Source organism: Hypomesus transpacificus, chromosome 14 (genome assembly GCF_021917145.1).
Source record: "Hypomesus transpacificus isolate Combined female chromosome 14, fHypTra1, whole genome shotgun sequence".
In the NCBI taxonomy this organism is placed as follows: Eukaryota; Metazoa; Chordata; class Actinopteri; order Osmeriformes; family Osmeridae; genus Hypomesus; species Hypomesus transpacificus.
Window position 1 is genome coordinate 15601274 of NC_061073.1, and position 15726 is coordinate 15616999.

Here is a 15726-nt window from a genome sequence, read left to right on the forward strand (position 1 = left end):
TTTGCTTTTTAGGGGCAGAGGTATAAAGTAAGCCTTCATGTTTGCTTTTAATGTTTTGCGATTAAAGCGTGTCTTACTGGATGTGAATGCGGCTGGAGATCATCCCTTTTTTTAATAACATTGTGGTTTTAATCCCTCACTCGCTACTTACAATCCTCCAGACGATGTTCCAATCCCCTCTAACACTGACTGATCTAACAGAGCCTGTCTTGGTACAGTCAGACTGACTAGGTTGTTTCTTATTTGTCCATTCGATCCATTGATGCAAAAATAAGTTTGATTCGATAGGATGTGGATGAAACAGAGAGTATGTTAAACCCGTTTCTTCTGTACATTAGGTTGATAATAAGTCAGTAATCATCCAAGCCTTCCTATCTGCGACTGAACGTGTTGTACTGTGTGTCTGCACCTCCACACAGACTACCAGGTGGTCGTCAACCTCCGCCAGGAGGGAGTTGTGATTAGCACAAGGGAGACTAAGGGGGTAGGTGGGGCAAACACAGTGTGGAACTCCCCTTTCCTGTTTGAGCTGCCTCCTGGAGATGTCAATCAACTTCCTCTCCAGTTGGAATTCATTGTCATGCAGGTGGGAACTGCTTTGGCGCTGACAACCTACCCTTCAGCAAAGAAAGTATGTATTACTTTACAAAAGATGCCCCTGAATACATCCAGAAATCACAACACCCCTTCCCTGTTCTATTGTGACAGAAGCAAGCCCATTCAAAGAGCACGGTGCTTGGACGCGTCCTGATTGGTCCTGAGGCCTCCGAGGGAGGTCTGAGCCACTGGAGGGACATGTGCAGCCAGGCACAGGTGGAGAGGGCACGGTGGCACACCGTCCAACCGGAGGTGACTGAGTCCGCCAGCCAATCAGGACCCAGTTCTCTAAGTTTAAAGCCAACTGGGATCTGATGAAGGAATTATATTCTCTCGTGAGTCTGGTTGACTCCTTCACATGTAACTCTGTATACAAATACATGTATTATCTGCTTTGATCTGCAATAAACCATTTGTTCCATCATTGTTTTCCACACATTTCCACGTTTAATGTCAAGTACCATTTATTTCTTCTGTATTCATGTACAAACGCATCACACTCATGACCCATATGAGTTGGGTCAGTTGAGTCAGTTGAGTCAGTTGATTGATAATCACATGGATTAGTCTGGAAAAATGTTTGATTAGTCTCTGATTTGTCTCCACAATCAAGTGCCATGATGGGAATCATCAGCAAGCATAGCATTACCCTCCACACAAAGCTTGCCCAAGGTGTTCGATGTTGAGGCTGTGTGTACTGTCGTCACAGTATAGTAGTATCACAGTTATCAGTACCTGCTCCCACACACACACACACACACACACACACACACACACACACACACACACACACACACACACACACACACACACACACACACACTGGGCTCTCCCACTGTGAGATGCAACAAGTAACTTGCCCCCCCTCTACCACTCCTCCTCCTCGTCAGGACTAGAACAGATCTCCACCTGTCGAGCCAGATAAATTCCATCTCCACAGAGGAGGGGTGTCCCAGCCCCCAGGTGGTCCTCCAGGGTAGGGTCTGTAAGTCTGGGCACCCTGGTCACTGCTTTCCTCTCAGCATGCTGGGCTGCTGCGGCACGCAAGCCCTGGATCTGCTGCTGGAACCTTAGCTTGGCTAGGTCAACAAAAAATACAAAGGAATCAAATTCCAAAAGGAAGGAATCAAATCCCATGAGCTACGGAATGATGTAGTGCCTGTTGATCTGACGGGAAAAGTAACAGGAAAGGTGCCACACAAGCGAGACCAAAAGAACAGGAGTTATAAACTGGAGAAATAATCAATCGGTTAAGTCAAATCTCTTATTGCTTAAAGATTTTGTTTAGATTATGCTGTGTCATTAGGATTTAAGGTTAGTAGGGATGTTTCTTGTGGAAAAGACCCTGTTCAGGGTGTCTTAATGCCGAAAGCTCGTTCCAGAAGAGTAGAAGTAAAACTAAGGGAGAGAAAACCCAGATCAAGAGAATAAAAATGATTCTCCTAGACTGGTGATTGTACTCGATTAAGTCACACTTTCACCTTTGAGGAGATTCTCATTTTTGTCTTTCAGATTGCTGATTTCCATGCTCATTGCTGACATCTGGTAAGACAAAATGGTGGTTTTTAGCCTGATGGGTTATCTTGTGTTATTCACCACTAGGTCGCCATAATGTAGGATGGCGGCTAACTGCATGTTTGATGCAAGCTAGTGATGGGTATGTCCTGAAATGCTATCTGGGTAGATGTTGTGCATCTGAGCTCTTGACCAGGTCGTTCAGTTTCTCAGATCCAAATCTGATTATTTTCCCAGTGGAGCATCATATGGGAGATTAACTCAATGCTGCATCCTGAATCCCTTCTTTCCATACGTACTCTTGATTAAGACAGAGACTGGAATTAGGGGCAGTCTGCACAAATGTGCTTATATGTATATATGTGTGCAATCCTGATCGGTCCAAGGGGCCCAGAGCGTTAATTTCAGTGCTTAATCTGAAGTATCATGATCATGCCTGTTAACATCATTATTATCTTGGGGGAGGGGTGTGTGTGTGTGTGTGAAGATTCATTGGCAAGTGAGTCTCCTGTGTTAGAAAGCAGAGTGATTACAGAGGCCGGTTATACAATGATGGTGCAGTGGTAGGCGATGAGACCAGGAAGACATCTGACCATATGTGCTTTGTTGTGGAGCTGGTCCCTCAGACAAGCCACCTCCTTCTGCTCTTCCTCCTTCCTGTCTGGGCAGTCCACTTCCTCCCTCCGCTCCTGCTCCGTCTGCTCCGGCCTCAGTCCTGCCCCCTGCTGGTGGCCCCTGTCCCTCAGCGGCTCCTGCTGCTGCTCCTCCTTCCTCTGGCTTTGCAGAGTTTCTACTGCATTCTGCCGAAGCAAAGAAGCGAGTGGGATAGAAAAACCTTGAACAGGTCTACAGTGACCTTTTCCTAGCACGTCGACGTGAAACCAAACCCATCTCGCAAATCTCCGTGGAAATGAGTGGCGACGCGTCTGCTCTGTCCTTTACCTTGATGACTGTGGACTGCTGTGTGCGCCCGTCGCTCGGATCTCCTGCCGAAAGGTCACAGGTCTGCCCCTGCAGCTCGCGCTCTTTAAACAGGGTCTTTAGCTAGAACACACACATGCGCACCGAATGTTTGATCATATTTCCCACAGTTTTGGCATCTCAGCTGTTTTTCTTTTAAATAATCATTCTACCTGCTCGGTAACCAGTCTTCTCTGTTTCTCCTGGTCCACAATATCCAGAGCAGCGGTTTTCTCCTCTTTTTCACCCTTCCTTTTCCTGTCTAAAGGGGGCTTCCCTTCTTTACTCTGTGGAGAAGGAGGTCGATACCAAACGCTTACAATCTTTCAGTGTAACCAATGTCACAGCATCAGAGTTGTGAAGAGGGGGGGTCAGATGGCTGTGCTATTAATCAGAAGGTTGCCGGTTTGATTCCCGGCCGTGCCAACGGACGACGTGTCCTTAGGCAAGACACTTCACCCTACTTGCCTCGGGGGGAATGTCCCTGTACTTAAGTCGTTCTGGATAAGAGCGTCTGCTAAATGACTAAATGTAAATGTAAATGTAATGAAGAGTGCTATGAGGACCTGGTGAAGTTGGCGCAGCGTCTGCAGCCTCTGGACCGCCTGGTCTCTGTCCTTCTCCAGCTGACTGGCTTGCCTCCTGCTCTCTGAGATCACATGAACACACACAGCACCTGAGGGGAAGCCTCTCAAGCTTGGATGTGATTCAGGATCGATATGTACTCGTTGTTTGATGTCAGTTGAGGAATTCAATATGGATTCAGATGCTTTGTGAGTGTTTAATAAGTAACGCCTTGACTCTGTAGAGCAGAGCGTGAAGGAAAGAACAGCTATAATGAGACTGACCTTCCAGCTGGGACCGAAGTGCGTTGAGGACGTCCTCTTGGTTCTCAGCGCTGTGACCTTCTTCTGCAGCCTGGTCCTTCTGTGTAACAAGCTGGATGTCCAGCAAAAAATATGATAAAGTAGATTTTAAAGTAGATCTATGTACTACATACCTAGTTGTCAATAATTGCGTGAATGTACAAGATCAGTTTATCAGTTTACAGAAACAGCAAGTTTGATTATTAGTTGGGGGGGTTTTCTGTTATAATATATATATATATTTGTTATATTTATATATTGTTTATATATATATATACGATGATATGAGTAAATGTAATTAAAGGAGAGCTTTAATATTCAGACTTTTACCTTCAGCTCAAGAGCAGAGATCTTAATTTGTGCCTCTGTCCTCTCTGCATCTCTCAGTCTCTCCAGACTCCTCAAGCTATGCTCCCTGCCACAGGAAACACATTAAAACGTCATTTGGACATCTAGAACACACTGCTGAAGTCGACGCTTCAGCCAGTTAGCTCTGATGAGAAGTCCGCAGGGAAGGCATACATACTTTTCCCTAAGTTCCTGCTCTCTCTCGGTCAGTTCCAGATCCAGCCTCTGAACTTCACTAATTTGCTGGTTCATCTAGTCATGGGATGTATAACAACAGATGATGAGTGATGTAATAGGCAATAAAAGGGACTGTATCCTTCCAAAACATCTCTGTCCAGGAGTCCTGTACCTGGCCTCTGGCTGACTGAAGCTCCTGGTGTTGCTCCTCCAGCTCACTGTCTCTGTCCCGCAGCATGTCCCACACCTTCTGCAGCTCTACCTTCACCAGGCCAAGCTCCCCATCCACCTCCTCCAGGGAGACCTGCTGTGCACGCACAAACAATGCATGACAGTGTGCATGCCACATAGCAACATGGTGGTTGTCCCTAGAACAACGATCATTCTGTATAACATTGACTAGCAGAGACCAAGGTGTTTTAGTGATCTGACAGACTTTTGGGCTGGTACTGGTTCCCGAGGGCCTCTGGTCCAGAGTGTCGGGCTGTGTCACTGTCTCTGGTGGTACACTAAGTTTAGACAAAACAAATCAAGGAAGTAAGGTTTTATGCAATTTCTTTAAGATGTAATAATGCAGATGAAAATACAACAGGCACACAATAATGTAAACTCACTCCATCTCTGTTCCTCTGTCCACAGTCTCCCTACCTGTGGACATAGGGATGCAAAAAGGAAGTTTATCGCCCTCTGGTGTTTTTTTAATGCACTAAATCTCTCAAGGGGTCAGGACAGGAGTTGCATATGCTCACTAAGTACCAGGTTGATGATAATCACACTGAGGATGTCTTAGACATGGCATGATAATGTTACCTTTTCCTCTCCCTTTGAGTGTGTGCAGTAGGCTTTGGCTCCTGTTTGCCTCCAGCTCTAACTGCTGTTTACAGGCATCCAACTCCAGCCTCAGCAGAGAAGCCGTCTCCTTCTGCGGGATAAAATAGACACATATGGATCATGGCAAATTTGCTCCTGTAATCCAGATGAACACAGTCTAATCCCACGAGCGTCTACGCAGACCAGTGGATGGAAATGAGGAAACAGCTGGGAGGGAAGGGCAGCACCTTGACTCTGGACAGATCGGCCTCCGAATCAGCTCTGTTCTGGAGAAGGTTCTGGATCTGATCTCTGGGGAGGAAAGAACCTCATGACAGGTGAACTGTCACACAAAAACAACAATTTTTTGGTTTGTTTGTTTTTGCACACTTGCCTGTCTTTCTGGCTCTCTGTCTTAAGCCTTTCAACCTCTGCAGTCAGTTCAGAAGCCTCCTTTTGCAACTGTAATGCAAGATATTAGATAGATCAATTGTTCCATGGCCACTGTCCACGAAAAGGACCTAATAAGTAAACAGTGTGCTTTTATGTGTTTCATTTAGATGGGTTCTTAACAGCCTTACCGCATCCACAGGGTTGTTCTGCTTGAGGCTCTCTAACTCCCCCTGTGTGGACTGCAACCTCAAAGCAACCTCCTGCCATTTGTCACTCCAGTGAGAGGCCACACCCCTCAGCTCCACTGTGGACTGGGCTGTCTCTGCCGTCATTCTCTGACGCTCCGCCTCCTTCTCCTGCAGCTCCTGCTGCCTCTCCCGAAGCTCCGCCTCCAGGTGCTGGCCGCGGTCCCGCAGAGTGTGGTTGTCTGACTCAAGGGCCTCCTGGAATTCTCTGATGAGAAACGCCTTGTTGTTTTCATTGCCGATACCAGCGAACAACAGGTCGTTTGTAGTACAGTCACATTGTCCACTCCTGTTTGATGTTCCTCATCACTTACCTGAGCTGGTCACACCTCCTCCTCACTTCATCCAGTTCTTCCTGCCCTTCCTGATGAAGAGTATTAAGCAACTCCTCCTTCTCTCCAATCAGCTGTGAGCGCTCGGTCTCCAGTGCTGCAATCTGATTGGTGTGTATCACGCGCTCAGCCCCTAGTTCATGCTGCTGTATCAGAGCAGTTTCAAGCTTCTGTTTCACCATCTCAAGCTCAACTTTGAGCTTCTCGTTAACCTGGAGCCCAATGAGATGGGGACATGGGTAAAGGCCACCACAATGGAGACATCCAAAAACAATGCATGTGTAACGATTAAAATGTCCTCACCACGCTCTCACCTCTCTAACAGAGTGCAGCTCTTCTGTCAACAAGAGGGTCTCCTGTCCCTGCTTGCAGATGCTGGCCTTGGCCTCAGCCAACTGGTCATGGAGCTCACACACCTGGTCAGTGAAACCTTCTCTTCCTCGCTGGGCCCTCTCCAGCTGCAGCTCCAGACCCTGGGCCTTCTGATGCAGGTCTGCCTTCTCCTGTAGCAGTCGATCTTTGTCCGACAGTGCCCCAGACATCTTGGCCTTCAGGTCCTCCACACTGTCCTCCATCCTCAGCACCTTGGTGGACAGGAGGTCTCTCTCCTGGGACGGGTTTGGGAGAGGGGGAGACTGGTCATGACAGGAAGTCGTGTAAGATGGAGGATGTCGTGTTTCATTTCAGGATAATGGCTGAGGTGACTCACCAGGCTAGCCTGACCCAGCTTGCTACGAGCCTCGCTCAGCTGGTCTTGAAGTTCGCTGTGGGACTGAATGGTGTGACTCAGTCTTTGATTTGTCTCTTCAGTTTGACTCAACACTGTTAGCTGAGTCTAGGACCGTAGAAGAGGAGAGTGGAAGGAACATAACATTAGCAGCGAAATTTGAGTTTGACCGATATTCTCCTTTGTGATGAAAGAACAGACCTCTTTTGAAGAGTGGAGTTGCTGGATAGCCTGGTCTCTCTCTGCCTCCAGTAACTCTGCCCTCTCCTCTGCCTCTCTCAGGGCCTCCTTCAATCGGATCAGCTCTTTTTCTGCTTTCTGCTTCCCCTACACATTCATAATATCAATGTCATAATCATCAACAACATTGGAATTTACTGTATTTTCATATTGGAAGAAACTGAGCTTCAAGATTTCTGTTGTTGGGCATACCTGTCTGTAAAAGTCTTCTTGTGTCACCGGTAATGTGCTGCTAAGAGATCTAGGATTTTTCTGGATGGAGGCAGACTGGATGTTGCCACCTTTCTCTAGAGTCGACCTCATTTTCAACATGTCCATCTCCAGCTGCAAGACCCTTAATCATGGTCGTAAATCGTATCAACAACAAACTTCCTGGGCTCTGCATTTGATCATCAGCAATTCTCCCACATAACATAAGTCACGACGACACACAAACAGTATTGATGCTCACTTGTCTTGCAGTTCTCCACGTCGCCGGCTTTCCTCAAACCGGGACAGCTCAGCTGCGTCCTTCTCCTGTTCAAGAGCACTCACCGCCTCTGACAGCTGCTGTGGGATGAAGCAAGCAGGGGGTGAAGCGAGGCCGGGTCACACACACACACACACACACACCACAAAGACAACCAGCCAAGAGTAAAGAGGTAGAAGATGAATCCAGGTGCTCTAAGGGTCTTCTCCTACCTTGTGTTTCATATCCAGAAGTTGTGCTGTGGTTGTGCTGTGGTGTAGGTGTGTGTCTTTGGATTTCAACAGGTCTGTCTGGCTGTCTAATCGTTCGTGAGCCTCCCGCAACCGCTGCACCAGCTCTGCCCGACGAAAGCCGCTCTCAGTCAGGGCAGCCCGCAACTCAGCTCCTGGAGAGGGGGACAGGGACCGCGGTGCACCCTCTGGAGCCATACGGGACATCGACTGCCATCTCCTCATGCCTGGCTCATTCGGCCTGAAACCACCATTGCCAGTGCTGGGACAGAAAGAAACATTAGTTTGGGCACATTGTTCACTATGAAGTGTGATAGAAAACACTGAAAAAGGCATTTTCTCTCGCCTGGTGCTGAGTTTGGACAGGAAGCCTGCTCCGGAGACACTAGCCACATTGTACCATGCTGAGGACTGAGGAGGAACACAGAAATACAATTTTAAATGGCTCTTAATTTTCTCTCAAGTGAAGATAATCTGCCTATTTGCCATTACCTGAGATTTAAAGTGAGACTTGCTGTCCCACATGTCCAGGTCAGAGAGGGAGAGTGGACTTGAGGCTCGGAGTGAAGGTCTAAGGGTTTTGGCGATTACACCCAAATCCCAGTCGTTCTTTCTAGGTGAAAGACTCCAGCCCTCGTCGTCCCACACTTCCATCCCCGCGGGCTCTGCCCGCGAGAACGATGACACGTTTTTTTACTTTTTCTTTTCACAAAAGTGACAACTAAGAGTATATGACTATTCATAGAAGACTTTCCTTGGATGTGTCAGTGTTTGTTTACTGGATCTTTCTCTATTAACTTCCAACAAAACCCTGACAGTTATCACACTCTGGGTCTGTTCCACAAGCTTTGTCACACAACCTCTTCAGCAACACATACACATCCACGAACAAACGAGAATGAACATGGACATTTCACTCTAATACACCATCTTAAAAACATCAGCAGTTGTTAAGAATCATCGATAAGTTACAATTGTCTACGGATTTCAAAGCAGCAGCAAGCTACACGAGAAAGGCCACTAAAAAGAAGCTGCTTGCCTCCTACCTTTCTGCTTAAGCCCTCTTCTGTTCCCTCAGAATGCCCACTTGCACTGTTACTAATCAAGTCTGCTGTGATTGCAGGAGCAAGCTGTTGAGTATGCACCCTTTAAAGTATCCATGGTAACCAGGACACACAGGACGCTGTGGGTGTGCGAAGTCCAACCCTTGCTAGATACTCTCCACATGACCTCACTGGCTCATTGTGTTCTGTAATACAAGTGTTTGTTGCTTCTTGTTCTTTCCCGATAGCTTCAAACGAAGTGGCTTGCATCGTAGTATACTGTATTTTGATTAATGGAAGGGTATTTGTGTTTTAATATAAGTTTCGAAATGTTAGAAAAGCCACTTGTTAATATCCTTTTCCTCCAAAGAATGACAAGACATGCTGGTGGTTGATAATACTGTAAGGGAGTGACATAAATGATGACTAGACTATACTTTCCCCAATACACAGCTATCTGCCAAGCCTCCACAGCTAGGTGAGAAATACCACATGCCCCAAGGTCCAAAATAACACTTGTTCCCCATTAATATCATTACAAACCATGTGTGCCAACAACATCCCCTGCTTTTGACTATTTCAATGTGTTAGTTATATGGTCCAAATCAGCAGTTAGTTTCGTTTTTTAAATGTTGTATTGTTGAATTCATTAGAATTGGTCTTCATTCTATGTGTGCGTCTACTCTAATACCAAAAAATAGAGTCTCATGACTATCAACTATTTCAACCAAAACCCCAATTTTGAAGTTTGAATGGAGAGTGGAGGAAACGGAAGTCGATTGTTTTTAGCATTCACTACTGTACTGATGCGAAGTTAACAAGCTCACAGCTGGAAGACGCAAATATTTCCTTCATAGTCCGATTGAATAATATCATTGCGTTTGATTTTAAAAGATCTGCTAAAAATAATATCTTAAAAGGTATGTGTGTTTCTTAACAGTACTGCAGGACGTATTATGTCTATTGCCATTAGCTATGTCAAAGTGTTGACTGGTAGAGATGCCATGTTGCCTGTTATTCGCTAGCCTGCTTGAATTAGCTAGCTCTAGCTAGCGAACTCAACATACTATTGTAGCTACCTTGTTAAAAGCTACGAGAAAGGTCTGCCAATTGTTCTCTTTAATATTCTGAGTAATATCAAGTATGGTGTTCCAGTTGATTCTGTCATTTTTGATAGCGATCATGTCTTTAAGCGTAGCCTATTCAGTTAATGTGTTCTACTTGTAGCAATTTAGTCCATACTACTCGTCCTGAACCATTGTGTTTGTCCCCCAGGACAGAATGGCGGCAGACTGGTTGGGAAGTTTAGTATCAATAAACTGTGGTACAACTCTGGGAGTGTACCAAGGAGAAGTTTCATCTGTGGATCAGACCAGCCAGACCATCTCTCTTAAACAGCCTTTCCACAATGGTGTCAAGTGTCCTGTACCTGAAGTCACTTTCAGGTAAAGAACAGTCAATATCTTGCCTTATTTGATAAGCAATTAAAGTGTAAAGTGCATACTGTTTTGGATCAACTGTGCTGGATGGATGGAGTTTCAGAGTTTAAATGAGCTGTTTTTGTTTGCAAATTGCAGTGCTATGGACATTAAGGACCTAAAGATTTTGGACATCCAGAATGGCCAAGATGGTTGGAGTGGCAGGGGGGGAGGTCAGACCAACAGTGTTCTCATCGCAGTCCCACTCAAAGGTGACCCCAGGACCCAGGAAAGGCTGATCTCGCCCCAGCAGAACTGCTCTAAAAGCTATGGAGATCGTCATCTCGACATGCCAGGCCAGCCCAAGGGATTCCGACGGAGACACAATTCCTGTAAGTATCAACAGTGTGCTACCCACAACTGTCAGAATACTAACCTCTGCTTTTTCAACAGTTGTAACTTTTGAAACGCTTTATCATGCTGTCGCAGGGTCGTCAAGTAGTCGAGGAGTAAACCAAGTCACACCTAAGAAGAACGGACTGAAGAACGGAGGCGGCGGGGGTCCGATGAAGCAAAGGGACGACGAGTGTTTCGGAGACGGCATGGAAGAGAGGTTGGACACGGACTTTGACTTTGAGGGGAACTTGGCGCTGTTCGACAAAGCGGCCGTGTTCTCACAAATAGACACGTCGGAGAGGCGGGGCAATGGAACGCGGTCGCGAGGCACCCCAGGGGAGCAGACTCCCTCTCGGTATCGCCACGACGAAAACATCCTGGAGGCCAAACCCATTGTTTACAGGCAGATTGACGTCCCCCAGCCCGGGGCCAAAGAGTACTGCACCGGTGAGTGACTCACAAGGACATGTGAACATTCTTACCAGGATAACGATGTACGCCAGGGTGTCCTGCAGAAAATGTTTGTGAGAGAGAGAGAAGGAGAGAGAGAGATGTACATGAGTATAAAATGTGTGTGTGGGGGAGGGGCGTTCTGCAGAGGGAGATTGGCATTGGTCACGGTTTGGAATGGAAGGGAGAAAACAGGACAACGGCGGATATCCCCCCAAAAATATGACAACGTAGTTAAGGCGGCAGGCGTGTGTTGCTTAGGCTGCCGCCTTAACTGAAAAGTGCTGCGGGAAACCCTGTACACCATCCCTTATCCATACAACCACAGTAATTGGCTCTGTCTTCCTCTGTGCAGACTCGGGGCTGGTGGTGCCAAGTGTATCTTACGAGCTGCACAAGCGTCTGCTGTCGGTAGCTGAGCGACATGGTCTCTCCCTGGAGCGGAGACTGGAGATGACTGGTGTGTGTACCAGCCAAATGGCGCTAACATTGCTGGGAGGCCCCAACAGGTGAGTACAACACCATGCACATACTCCATTTCATATTACAGATGGTTTATTTATTTTAAACCCATTTTACATATCGTAGATCCTCCCATTCATTTGAGAAAGCCCAACGGGTTACAGAAGTATGCCTGCTTTTGTATTGGATCATTTGCAGACTAACCCCCAAGAATGTGCACCAGCGGCCCACTGTGGCCCTGCTGAGTGGCCCTCATGTGCAAGGAGCCCAGGGCATCAGCTGTGGCCGTCACCTGGCCAACCATGAGGTGGAGGTCATCCTCTTTCTGCCCAACTTTGTCAAGATGCTGGACTCTGTTACCAGCGAGCTCACGCTCTTTAGCAAAACGGAGGGCAAGCAGGTGTCCAGTATCAAAGGTATTTGATGTTAAATTTGCTGTAACGGTAGCAATCGTTGGTTTATTACAGGGATGATATCCGGTTTTCTGGGGTATGTTAGGGTTTTGGCAAAGGGTGGGAATCTTTTCTTGAGATTCAGTTTGTTTCTTTTCTGCAGACCTACCAGACAGCCCAGTTGACCTCATCATCAACTGCCTGGACTGTCACGAGAACACATTCCTAATGGACCAGCCGTGGTACAGGGCTGCTGCAGATTGGGCCAACCAGAACCGAGCCCCGGTGCTCAGCATAGACCCTCCAGTCAGTGGGCAGGGCCAGGCTGTGGAGGCCAAGTGGTCCCTCTCCCTGGGCCTTCCCCTCCCCCTGGCCGAGGGGGCGGGCAGGGTTTACCTCTGTGACATCGGTGTCCCTCGCCAGGTGTTTCAGGAAGTAGGGATCAAGTACCACTCTCCGTTCGGGTGCAAGTTTGTCATTCCATTACACTCAGCATAACTGGACTGCTGGAACAACACAGACTAACACGTTGACCCTTCCTGACCAATTGGGTTCTGGGGATTTTTTTTAATACACAGAACAAGCCTTCAATTCCGGTATATTATTGTGTTTTGATCGTTCATGTTTAGGTATTCTGAGGGCAGCTGTGGGGGGAAACTGGAAATGTGTTACAAAGAGTGTTACAGATGGGATACAACACTTTTTGGTTCAGATCGGATGAGAGCATTGAGTTTGTATCATCCAGGACTCATTGATGAGAGCTTTGAGTTTGTATCATCCAAGACTCATTGGATGAGAGCATTGAGTTTGTATCATCCAAGATCAAATATATATTTTTCCTTACATTTCTTTTCATTTGAGTCTGCTCAGCATGTAAACAGTTGAGGATGTTTTCATTGTGCCAGATTCTTTTAGTGGCACGGGTAGGTAAGGTTTTTTTCCTTAAAATAACTACTTTTAATTGAGCTGTGACTGAGCCTGCCGCTTGAGGTGTGACTTGAGAGATTTCAAGAGTTTGTTCAGACAGTACAGGATATGTGGTGATCCATTGATGGGCCTTTTGCAAACACAATCATCCTGCAGAAATGTAATGGCGAGATATGTAAATTGGTGTAAATTAAATTACACCTGTATTGAAGGCTGATATATATCTATATTAAATAGATATATATTAAATAAACTATTTTATCAATGGAACTATGAATGTAGTATGTGTTTAAAGATGAACAATCCGATTTTTAAATTTTGTATTGGTCCTTTCAATTTACTAGTTTTTAGTCTTAGACTAAGTCTCGTCTTTGATCTCAGTCAGAGGAACAACCTTTGAAGTTATGAGAGCACCACTGCAGCACAGAAGGAGGTCATGTGAGCAGACTGTTTCCTCGTTGGCAAAGCCAGTTAGTTTGCCTTATTTGTGTAACATATTGAGAGCGTTGTGCATATTAATGCACAGTTGATTTCTTACCAAAATACGGACTTGTTCATTCCTTACATTGGAGAATATTGCCTTCTCTGTGTGAAGGGCTTAAATTTTTTGTGTGAATTTATTTGATTCTAGAGAACAGACAAATCTTAGGACCCTCTGATTCTTCCACACAAGGACTGTAGGGTACATTCTTGTATTTGCTTGCTTGAATTGTAAATCCCCGAATGGGCACGGTTCTTGTCTGTAACATGCATTCATCTACATTTGGCCTAACTCAAATTGAGAATGTGTGGTGCGAATCTTAACATGTATCATCTTTCTTTGTTGGTGATACGTTACTGATAGTATTTTCTGAAAATTTCAGGCTGAAGTATATTTTTTTAGTCTTTTGAAATGTTTAAATTTAAGTACTAAAATGCTGCTCAATTCTGCAGACAATTTGTTAATTGCATAGCATTATTGAGGCATTACACTATTAATAGTGCTACCTGTCATTATCCTTTTTGTTTAACAGATGATTGTTGTAGTTACAATGTTATTTGGTTACATGACCGGTTGATATATACCACTGGATATTGGCAGACATGTCTGATACGTTAAACATTTTTATTTTCAAGGATTCATTTTTGACACATTTTGAAGAATTTGCTATCTGTTTTACATGTATTCTGAATAATACATGAGGCAAAGGAAAAAATGATAATCTTACATTAATGTCAAAAATCTAATAATTCTAAATAATTTTACAGATTAATTTGAATTATACGATTAGGCCATAGTAATCTGTTATAGGATCAGAATTCAAATGATCTTACTCAGTTTAATTGAGCTATTGTTAAAGTATGGCAGAGTTTGAAAGGTAGACAAGTCTTCATCTGTGTTCCCTCCTACCTTATACAGACATTAACAAAGACAGAATTCACATGTTCAGACAGCCATCATTGAAACAAAGTTATTCGATGCGAGAATTCCATAAAAAATATATTGTTTCTTTGTATGTGCCTGTAAGCAAGATTCTCTGTGTCTGCAAGCAGGAACTTGATTGGAAGCTGTTGAATAATGTTGCTGCCTGGTTTCCAAATAGATATTAAGTGTGTCTGTGAAGGGACATTTTCATATCTGCTGGGTGCTTACAAGGTATTGTGCCCCAGTAGAGGACAGTGAAGCTAGATGTTTCATTGAGTATTAACTATTATGTACCTGGAGTATATTTTTTTATTTTTTCATCATGATTCAATTTAGTTTCATTTGCCTTGTCTCACGTTTTCTTAATGGCAGTGATCACCTTGTTGTGTGTTTTGGATTAATGTACTAATGTGAACATTATATCCTGGGTGTTGCAGCACTGTGTCCATGGACTCCATGAAGCCCTGTCTGAAACAATTCATTGGTGGAATGTTTTTACACGTTACTGACGTCACAGTCATTTTTGATGTCAAATGTGTACGTGTGTGTTGGAGGGGGTGGGGTGTTGGCAAGAAACTTCCCTTATTTAACAAAAGAGACACCATTTAAAAACATAGATAGCTTCTAAAATACTTTAACCACAGGGGGGCAACAAAATCCCACCGTTGAATTTTCTTTAGTAAATAGACAAAAGCGAGTGGCCTTACATTGGAAATTCTTAACTTCTTAAGCATCACTTAAATTCTTTAAACAGTAAGGAGCTATGAGTTCAGTCTGGTGTTAATCCACACATTTGTTACAATTAAACTCCTAGCCATACATCCTGGTAAATCATTTAGAATTGGATGGAGGTTTGCTACTAATCCTTTTGGATTTATGTGATTGCTTGTCGAAAAGGTTTGGTTCGGAATTCACCAAAACAACTGAATTTATGTAATAGCCTACCTTTTATTGTTCATTTGACATTTAACATTGGCTATTACAGAACTAGTCCAAGGGACCATGAGTAAAGAAAGTCAACTTACAAAGTACCACCATGCGTAGGTGGGTCTTAAGTTGTTGTTGTCGACAGACATTAACCCACGTGTTGATCTAAGTAAGACATTTGTAAACTGCTGTTTCTATCCACATGTTGCGTTATTGTTCAAATTTGGTAAAAAAATAAACACGTTGAAGACACTGATTCAGTTTAAACTGGGCTCCTTTTATTACATTTAGAATAATTTTGGGTTATATTTTAATAATGGGTATTCATTTTATTGACTTTATTTGATTCCCTCTCCACAGATAATTAAGTGCAACGCATGCGCGAAACAACAAATCA

At 44.8% G+C, this 15726-nt stretch overlaps 2 protein-coding genes across 2 annotated transcripts; one reads left to right on the top strand and one right to left on the bottom strand.

Annotated features, from left to right (window-relative positions):
• Nucleotides 1–1155: 1155 nt before the first annotated feature.
• LOC124476963 (trichohyalin-like) lies at nt 1156–7993 on the bottom strand. Its single transcript, XM_047034434.1, has 22 exons — nt 7892–7993; nt 7662–7759; nt 7403–7544; nt 7172–7297; nt 6953–7078; nt 6558–6851; nt 6226–6455; nt 5855–6119; nt 5668–5735; nt 5522–5585; nt 5274–5385; nt 5078–5111; nt 4900–4972; nt 4636–4770; nt 4465–4538; nt 4269–4353; nt 3921–4011; nt 3639–3721; nt 3246–3359; nt 3055–3156; nt 2706–2912; nt 1156–1676 (listed from the first exon to the last, which is right to left on the bottom strand). Exons 1-22 carry the CDS (start codon nt 7901–7903, stop codon nt 1668–1670), a joined length of 2544 nt encoding a protein of 847 aa, XP_046890390.1. The 5' UTR covers nt 7904–7993; the 3' UTR covers nt 1156–1667.
• A 1759-nt stretch (nt 7994–9752) lies between these two features.
• edc3 (enhancer of mRNA decapping 3 homolog (S. cerevisiae)) lies at nt 9753–15575 on the top strand. The gene is made up of 7 exons (XM_047033643.1): nt 9753–9872; nt 10228–10397; nt 10530–10762; nt 10860–11213; nt 11572–11725; nt 11877–12094; nt 12234–15575. Exons 2-7 carry the CDS (start codon nt 10234–10236, stop codon nt 12566–12568), a joined length of 1458 nt encoding a protein of 485 aa, XP_046889599.1. The 5' UTR covers nt 9753–9872; nt 10228–10233; the 3' UTR covers nt 12569–15575.
• Nucleotides 15576–15726: the final 151 nt, after the last annotated feature.